Source organism: Chinchilla lanigera, unplaced genomic scaffold (genome assembly GCF_000276665.1).
Source record: "Chinchilla lanigera isolate Chin_1 unplaced genomic scaffold, ChiLan1.0 scaffold00010, whole genome shotgun sequence".
NCBI lineage: Eukaryota > Metazoa > Chordata > Mammalia > Rodentia > Chinchillidae > Chinchilla > Chinchilla lanigera.
In genome coordinates, this window is record NW_004955411.1 from 14,434,480 (window position 1) to 14,444,147 (window position 9,668).

General features: G+C 39.3%; 2 protein-coding genes across 16 annotated transcripts in view; both read left to right on the plus strand.

Moving 5' to 3' along the window:
* LOC102026408 (small integral membrane protein 8) overlaps positions 1-5,415 on the plus strand; it is a 119,341-nt gene extending 113,926 nt beyond the window's left edge. For 14 of the 15 annotated variants that reach the window (XM_013510852.1, XM_013510847.1, XM_013510856.1 and 11 more), the window contains 2 exons: positions 1,721-1,864; positions 4,976-5,415. In XM_013510852.1, coding sequence (XP_013366306.1) covers positions 1,721-1,864; positions 4,976-5,206 — 375 coding nt within the window. In that variant the 3' untranslated portion in view covers positions 5,207-5,415. The remainder of the gene's footprint in view (positions 1-1,720; positions 1,865-4,975) is intronic. The other variant, XM_013510846.1, reaches the window with a different exon arrangement.
* A 4,062-nt stretch (positions 5,416-9,477) lies between these two features.
* The window catches only part of Slc35a1 (solute carrier family 35 (CMP-sialic acid transporter), member A1), a 25,634-nt gene continuing 25,443 nt past the window's right edge, over positions 9,478-9,668 (plus strand). Inside the window, exon 1 of the mRNA XM_005377728.2 lies at positions 9,478-9,558. Coding sequence (XP_005377785.1) covers positions 9,543-9,558 — 16 coding nt within the window. The 5' untranslated portion in view covers positions 9,478-9,542. The remainder of the gene's footprint in view (positions 9,559-9,668) is intronic.

The window sequence follows — 9,668 nt, forward strand, 5'->3', positions numbered from 1 at the left end:
TTTAATAATCAAATTTTTTTCAAATTGCAACAATCCTATTTACCATTTTACCATGAATTTAGAGTTTTAGCTATAAGATGGAATCCAAACTTCTTGGCCTGGCATTTAAGATATATATATATATAGATATATAATTTTTTTTCCCATTCTTTCCATGACTTCTCAGTATCAGAAAAACAATGAGTTATATACTGGTCTCAGAACTTTTCTATACCTTGGTCTTTAACTTGTTACAGCCTATGTTTTAAAAAATGGGTAAAATCATGATTCTCATGGAGATTTAAAATGCAAATATATGAAATAGTATAATCTATTCACTAATCAATGAGGAAATCTGGTAGATGTTATAGTCAGTTTAAAAGAGAATCCTGAGCCAGGTGAGGTGACTCATGCCTATAATCCCAGCACCTGGAAGGCTGAGGCAGGAGGATCATCACATGTTTGATGCCAGTCTAGGCTACATAGTGAGTTCAAGTCAGCCTGAACTACATAGTGAGACCCTGTCTCAAAAAACCAATCAAACAAACAAAAAATAAAACAAAATAAAACAAAACAAAAAGCAGAGACTCTCTTAACAGACACAGTTATAGATTGGATGTATTCAAATAATGTATAAATAAAGGCAATACTGATTTAAAGGGAAGTCAGTTGAATCTCTAAAGATAGGACAAACATTATGTATCTATAGACAAAAATTATTTGATCTTGTTATTAGTCATTTAAAATTTATAGGGCTGTAAAATAACTCAAAGACCAGAGAAAGCCTAGAACTGATAACAGAATAGGTGTGGTATATACACAATACCTATGAAAGTTAGTTTTTTCCCTCTATATTGCATGGGGGGATTATTGTCTCATTATTTACTTATTTACTTGTATTGCACAGTACAGTTAATTATCTTTTAGTTTGTTTTTATCTATCAACAATTATGATCGAATCATAATTTTAAAGGCAGAAGCTATATCTTAATATTAAATGGTAGGCACATCATAATTACCTGGTACCGGATTTGGGTAAAGAAGTTAATGCCTTCTTTCTCTTCTTTACTATGACCCCAGTTCCTCAAACTTCTCCCACTCCCTCCAACAAAACCATATGCAGAACAACTATATCTTGGTTAGACTGGAATTACTGGATGTTTAATTTTGGGTTTCCAGGAGAAATAAATGTCAAAACTTTGCTAAATGTGCTACGGATGCACAGGTATCTCCTAAAGAGGTTTTGATAGTTTAAACCAATGTGATTTACACCTAATATATAATCATGTGTTTTTGCAACAGGGTAGCCCAGGCTCGCTTCAAACTTACAGAGATCTTCCTGCCTCAGCTGCTCGAGTGCTGGGGTTAATAGGCATGTGCCACCATGCCCAGCTATAACAGTTATTTTAAAATTCTACCCCTTTGTAACAAGTTATTTACTTATGCTACCAACTGTGGAACACAAAGAAGGACATTGAACATGGGCACGGGGGATGTTTTCCCCTTCAAAATATACTTCTTACATTAACTTCACAAAATCATGCACGAAGCTACAGCGCTCAGAAAAATAATTCCGTTCAGCTCAATTAATATGAGTTTATTCTCTCTGTTGATATTTACAAGTATATTCCATGTTCCAAAGTTCTTGTTTTTCTAATTTGTTGGCAGTTTTAACTAAATATTTCTCTACAAATAATGTTCATGTTTTGCAAGTACTAAGTACAAAATTCCATTTCTTTAGATGAGAGATGTCGATAAACATTACATAAAACCAATTACCAAGTGTGAAAACAGCACCCAGACAGACACACACATACTGCAACCAACCATTGTGCGAGCGTATGAGTGGAATGAATGGGAGCTCAGAAGAAAAGCTATAAAACTGGTTTGTAACTATCTTTTCTCAAATGACTCACAGGCTGGGGAAGTTTAGTATGCTGCTCTTCATAGATTTTGTAAGTTAAATTACTTATATAAAATAATGTGATCTACACAGTCTGCTTTGTTAATATAAAAGCAATTCGCATAATTTACTTTATAAGATTGCGTTCCAATTTTAAGCAGATGTAGAAATACAGAAGCATGAAATTACTATCAAGGGGTATCAGCCAGTGGATAGAACAATGAATATGTGTACATATTTAAGAGTTTGAAAACTCAGACCTATATTTTAATGAACTTCGTAACTTCTAATCATGTAAAGCCTACTCCTCTTGGGGGGCTTTTGTTGTGTTAAATCTGAGTGTCTGGGCTTATTGTCAGCCTGTTTTGTCCAGACACGGGGCTCATGCACCATTTTGATTCTCAGTCACCTTCATCAGTATAGGGTCGCAAAAGGTCGCAAAAGGGCTCATGCACCCTTTTGATTCTCAGTCACCTTCACAGTATAGGTGCCTCACCTTAAAGCCTGTGTCTGAAACTCATCCCTTTCCAACTCAAAGGAATTTCCCCAACTTGCCCCTTTTTGTAGTATCTTATCATTGTAAACAACATTTATAGTATGAATAAGATTAAAAATTTGTCTGTAACCTTTTTCTGGTATATTTTATCTATCTCTTTAGGTGTGGAAGTAAATGAAGGCCACCCAAATGAGAATGCAAAGGCTATTTATTCAGAGCTTACAGTAGCAAGGGAGTCAGCCATTGTGACTTGTGTTTGGCAGACTAGAAAAACAGGCAGGGAGGTGGGAAAGCTTTACAGTGAGAAAAGGGGGAAAGCTTCAGATGCTGTGATTAGAGGGTGGGGACATGGGAAGCTGGAGGCCAGCCAACACAAACAGGGTAGTCTATGTGATTGGTTTGGTGAGCATGTCTGGCTTTCTCCGCTTGGTCCTGAGCTGGGGAGGTGGAGCTAGAAGTGGGTGGTGGCTACATCATGGCCATTTGGGCCTGATTGCTATAGCTATAAAGGTCGCAATTTTCTTGTTTGTTTTGTTTTTTGAGACAGTGTCTCACTATGTAGTGAACGCTGGCCCTGAACTCCCTTATGTAGCCCCGGCTGGCCTTGAACTTGTGGTGTCCTCCTGCCTCAGCCTCCCGAGTGCTGGGATTATAGGTGTGCACCACCATGCCTGGCTCAGAGGTTGCAGTTAGGCTTTCTGAACTGTTTGGTGTAGGGGCTGTGAGTTAGAGTTCTGTTCTCATATGAAGTTTAGCCTTTGTTTTGTTTGTGTATTCAATCTGTGACTCTGAGCTTCTCACTAACTATGCTTCCATGGCTACCCTCTTTGGTGGTAGATTTGCAGTTCCCTGATTTCCTAGGAAGGATCAGGTTCCATATATGAATTCCAGATCATGGTTCCATTATCATTCCTACTAGGTACTCTTGTAGAAATGCCCATATTCTTTTCTGCTATCTACTAAACTCACGTGAGCTCATCATACATTTATTGGGTAACATATATATCCCACTACCTTGTTCTATTGGGGATAAAAGGCTAGCAGGTAATATTGCTTTGCTAAAACATTTCAGTACCTTTTTGTAAATAGTATAACAAGGTGAAATAGAACCTATAAAGTAAATTAAGTGACATTTAAAATTAGTCTTGAGATGCAAAGAGACAGAGGGAAGCAGTGGCTGGATAGGCTGTGAGAGCAGGACAGGACGATGTAGGTGTGGGCTGAGAATGTTAAGAGAGAGGGGTAGTCAGAAGGTCTAAACTTCACACTGCTCGAACTCTCTCTTCCCAGTATTCAGTCTCCACTTAGTTTTTATTCCCACCTGAGACTTAATGGTCCCCGGGCATTGTATCATGTTGAATACCACGCTCTGAGTACCACCAACCCAATCTGTTCATGTGTAAAGCTGAGTTTATTGCTTGTGCCTTAAGAGAACACATCACCTCAAAGGAAAAATGGCAAATGCGGAATTTATTGAGAATTTGAAGTTTGTTAAGCTAGGTCTCTCAGTGCCTAAAGCAGGTTGCGGGTTTGAAGAGGACTGGACAAGAAAAAAGCAGTCAAGCCTTGGTGGGAATAGTAAGCTGATGTTTTGAGGCAAAGGATTCAAAGGGGTTGGGGATGAAGGTCAGTGGTAGATCTCTACTTGTGAAGCACGTGGGAGATCCTGTGTTTAATCCGACACACTAGAAAAATGATTCAACTCAGGGTCATATGTAATGAATAACCAAGTTATTTGATTGGGAAGAGTCTCTTAGAATAGCAAAATTATGCTATTGAAGACAGTGGAATAGTGAAGTCATATTAATGTAGACAATAAAAGCAGTGTGTGTGGAGGGAAGGGTGTGGGTTCTTAATTCAAAGCCTGAATATTTCCTCAACTTCCAGGTCTCTCGTCTGCACTCATGCTGTAATACCTTGTGAGCTTTTTCTTGTCCTCTATAGTCTCATCAACACTTACGTACATTTTTTTTAAAAGGAGTTGGGGATGGAAACCAGGACAAGTGCTGTACTGCTGGGCTACATCCCCCAGCACGTATTCTCGTTTTCATTAGCCCTTCCTTGCTTTCCAGCCCATGTGATCTGTTCAACTTCACGTTTACTAGTAATCCATACAGGGAGTAAGCAAGGTGAAGAATAATGTAAAATGTTAAACTGAAATCATCAGAGCTTTTTATATTAAAAACTAAGGGCAAAACCTAGTTTGCAAAGACTGTGTAGATCTTAAAGTTTTATCTTAAAAAAATAAAGCACATATGGAAAACTCTAAGGTGTATAAATTTCAAAGTATAATAATGAAGGAATTAGAAAATTATTTTAACAAATAATTGAGCTCACTGTAACAATAACTCTAGGATATTTTTCTTTGGTTTCATTAGCATCAGTTAATGTATTTTCCCAATTTTTAGTACAGGTTGTTTTTCTCTTATAACCTCGATTTCCTAATGTTCTAATATTTTAAAGAAATATGCTGTTAACAGATTAATTTCTTTTGTAGGTTGAGAAGATGATAATCAGATATTAACTAGTGTCTGATAGTGTACATTATTTATTCTTCACAGAAATGTTAATTCTTGTTTCCTGTTTCCCCCCCTTAGGCCAATTTACGTCAGAAAATTACTCACTCAGTACAGACTGATCTCAGTCACATGAGAAGAGAAAATTGCTCACAGGTTTACCTCTCCAAAAATGTTGGCACCCAGTCCATGACAGAAGGTGGCTCGCAAGTGCCCAAGCCCCAGATTTATATCGCTGGTCTTCGTGGTGGACAAACCAAAAAAACCGAGGGGGTCAGGGTGAACCTAACTAGAGCTGTTGATGAAACTTAGAGACAACATCTTCAAAGGTGTTCCTCAGTTTTGAACAATGACAAATACTGAAAAGTATTTTATATCCATGAAAATTGATGTTATGGGGGTGCCACATTTGCTGATTGTGTGAGTGTTTATTGGATTCTCATATTCTTTCAAACTGCTGCAACAGCTGAAAGTTACGTTCTGTAACACAATTTTCATTCTATTAAAATCGGAAAAGAAAATTCTGCCCAAGTATCTTTTTTCTTTGCCTTTTAGAGAAAGTTTAACAGCAATAAGATTGAAATTATGATGCCGTTTTGATAATTCTATACTGTGAGGTTATTATGACTGGACTAGAAGGCTTATTTCTAAAATCACATTGAATGTTAAAATTAAAATTTTAAAACCCAAACAATATTTTCAGCTTTCTTAACTACTGAATGTTAACACTGATTACTGTATAATAAAACTTTGCTGTTTAGAAGAGTTAGAGCAAAGCTCCATGTGATCTTTTAAAACCTGGAGTTTTACATAAAATCTAGATTTCCAGCTCTTTGAAAAAAATCAGAATATCTACATAGTAACATCTGGTTGGCATTCCTGGAAGTAGTAGCTCTGCGCTCTCACAGGACAAGCACCTCTAGTTCTCCACTGTACACCCTAGTTCCTGCTGCCTTTTAGGCCTCCCACTTCGCTCCTTTGTGTTACTTGCCCGACTCCAGGAGCAGCTGTGTTTAGGGCTCTGTGAATTAGTGGCAACTAAATTTTAGAAGTATTACATACTTCTAATACCAACAACAGATAAGAACAGTTCCAGAAGAAGGGCTTGTTAAACTGGCTTTAACAGGGCGGGGAGGGGAGAGTAGGTATGTGATTTATATATAGTAGTTTTTCTGCACAAGCTGATTTTTTTTTTTTTTTTACTAAGATGTTTGTATAACTTGTTGTCTGTAGATTAAATGCTGTTTGTAACAGGAAGGTGTTTCAAAATCCATTTTCCATAGATGTTATAAGGTATCTGAGTGAAGAGCAAATGTGACTTTTCAAATTGAATTTGATATTTTCATTCCCTTGGGCATTCTAATTCCAGACCTAAAATAATCCCAAATGGTGGTTTACAGCCCTTCTTTCTGTGTTTAGGAATCTTACAATACTAAATGAAGGTTAATAAACAGATAAAATCAAGTTCATGATGTTTAGTAATATCTCCTCCCCCTCTTCCCCAAGCCTTGCTTTAACAACCAGCCAGCCAGCCTATATTTAGCATTATTTTTAAACTAAAGTATGAAAATCATGACAATTTATATACAAGTAGGTCTGCTAGAAGTTTATCTTTATCCTGTATCTTCAGAGACATGTTCTCCTTCCTGGGAGCTGGGGTGAGCTTCCACACTGCTTATTCTTTTCTCTGTATTGTGCTGTTTCTCTAGCTTTTATGTAGTTTCTAATTTTCCTTTCAGTTCCCTCCCAATTCCCCAACATCCACTTCTTTTTCACTCTGTTATTTTCTAGGTATTTGGATTCTGGGTCCTGGGGAGGCTATATTTTGCTGCTGATTGTTGCTTTGTCATTTTGGTTCTCCCTCTTTTATTTACTTTGAATTTATTTGTAGATTGCTTATACAAGAGAAAACCATTCAATATTTAATATTCTAGATCTGAATGGTTTCACTTACTATAATGGTCTCCATTTCCATCTATTTTATGGAATGTACTTCACCTGGAGTGTACTCTGTAGTAACCCCATGAAATTCTTTTTGCCCTCAAACAGCCTGATCAGATTTTACTATTTTTGTGATGGTTTTCCCCATCAACCAGGAAGAATCGGTTCCTCTTTTGGATTTTCAATGGATGTTAGTCATACTTTTCTTGTAGCACTGAAATAGGAATTGTGCATAGTTAGTGTTCATCTTTATTCTGATAGTGAATTTCTTCAAAAAATTTAACTGTTTTAGTCATCTTTATATCCTTGACATTTGTATAGTATCTTGTGGGATGAATGAACAAATAAGGGGATAAACTATAAGCAAGGGTTTTGGTCGAGTGTTTTAAGAGTCAAGGTGGGAGTTGATAAGGAGTTCAGTAGTAAAATACTACAAAAGAAGACAAAAGAAAAAAGAGACTATTTTGGGAGAAATAAAGTTGAGTAGATTTGGTACACTTTTTGGAGAGCTTTGAGAGGCAAAGGAATAGTTTGCCTTCCTGTAGTACATGATTATAAAAACATTGCAGATTGTTGATTCTGGAGTAGTGAGATGACTAGGAAGTTGTTGTAAGAACATGTGGTACTTGGTGATGGACAGCATGAATGGACAAATGTTACATTTAAGAAGGAATAACATCTGAGAAAAGGGAAACGAAAATCAAAGTATGACTTCAGGGTCTTAACCTGGGAGACCAAGAATAATTAGTTGTGATTAGTATTTAAATATGTGTCTAATACTATTCTGTCCTGGAAGGACCTATGGTTCCTTAAAATGTAGTTGATTCCATGATCTAGGATGCAGGGGAAGGCTGAAGCTGGAAACTGATCATACATGTGGGTAGAGGCCAGGCTTGTCCTACAACAAAGAACTTCTGAGGCAATCTACCTGGACAAACTGCTTCAGCCGAAAAAACATCAAGCCCCAAGACAATCCAAGCAATCAGTTGCTATGCAAAATGGTGTCATGTGACACCAACCTTTGAAATCTGGTGCGAAATGTAAATGCCTGGTGGTTGAGCTGTTCCTTTCCTCCTATCAGGTGAGAGGGCTCTACCTGACCTCAGCTTTCTGTCTCTTATCATTATTTCTCCATCCTCTCACTTTCTGGCTCTTACCATTATTTCTCTCATCCTCTCAAGAGCTGCACTGGATTCCACACTAGGACAGGGAGAAATCAACATTGGTTTGGAACTGCTTGTTGATAAAAATAAGAAAATTTTTGAAAAAACTGTCCAGACTTTGTAAAGGAGCAGGTTTACAAAGGTCACATTTGGATATTTAAGCATCATAAAAAGAGTAATTATGTATAGTTAATTGAAGCAAGTTAAGAACACAATGATACTCCAAAATGGAAAGAGAGAAACTGTACAGAGCAGTTGTAAAGGAAAAGAAGGAATATACGGTATTTTAATCTTTAAAATTAATTTTAGTACATACATGAGTTTTACATTTAACTACACATACAAGTACATACACAGAGGGGAACTGAATAATTCCACATGTGTAAACTGTATCCGTTACAAGAGGTGATTAGCCTCAAGGAGCACACACAGTCAGGTAGAGAAGGGAAGATTTAACACTGTTCCAAAATGAGATTAATGAAATGACAATGTCATCTGTAGTCTCCTGGAAACACCTCCTTATAATAATATTATGCTAATAAGGTATACTAAGTTTCCCAGTTAACAGATGAGCTATTTATGAATAATGAAAACACAGTGGTATGAGAATCACCCCTCAACTCTTTAAAAAGATTTTTTGGGGGAAAATCATGCTACAGAAGTGAAGGCTACTGGGCATGTCAGAATCTTGTATACCTGTTCCTGTGAGGGCTGAAGTATTTTTATTGCATTTTAAACCAATCTACATATCTTAAACAGCACTCAATTTACTAACAAATCATTTCTAATTTCTCTGATGCTAATCAACGTTCAGTTAATGTAAGATTATAGTGGTTAAAGTGCCCGTTGATACATTTTCTGAGGCCCTTTTGTTGTCTGAACATCACTGGGTGAAGAATGTCTGGCTAGTCCATGACAGTGCTGGAGTGAACAAGACTTCCCGGTCACATATAATATAAATTATACTAAACTTACACAAGAGGTGGGAGTTATAAAAGTCGATGAAAGTAATTTGTTACTTTATGAATTCTGCGATCTGCTCGAACAGCTCTGACAGGAATCAATTACCAAGTCCGACTGCAAACCCTCCTGTGCGCCTCAGCGTCTCTGTGAGGACTACAATTCCCAGAAGGCAAGGCTCGGCCCCCTCGACTCCGCTTCCTTAGCCGGCCTGCAGTTGGGTTTCTCAGAATCACTCCAGCGAACGAGTTTTCATCACAGCCTCGGCCGTACAGACCGGCCCCGCGGCCTCGCTTCAGGAGCCGCTCGGGTTCGCGCGCCCGACTCCAGCCCGCGGCGGGGCGGAAGCCGCGGGCCGCTCTAGGCCGCGCGTCGTCGTCTCTATGACCGCGAGGGGCGGGGCCCGGGCCAAGCGCAGGGCGTGCGGAGGGGGAGCGCGTCAGAGCCGCGCGGCGGGGCGGAAGCCGCGGGCCGCTCTAGGCCGCGCGTCCTCGTCTCTATGACCGCGAGGGGCGGGGCCCGGGCCAAGCGCAGGGCGTGCGGAGGGGGAGCGCGTCAGAGCCGCGCGGGGTTGCGCGGGCGTCATGGCTACCCAGAGAGGTGAGGCTGGGGCCCCGGAGGTGGGCGTCTGCGGGGGCGGCCAGCGCGCTGTGGCACCGGCCGAAGTGCTCGGGCGGCGGAGCACCCTCGGCGCCGGGGGGCCCCGGGCC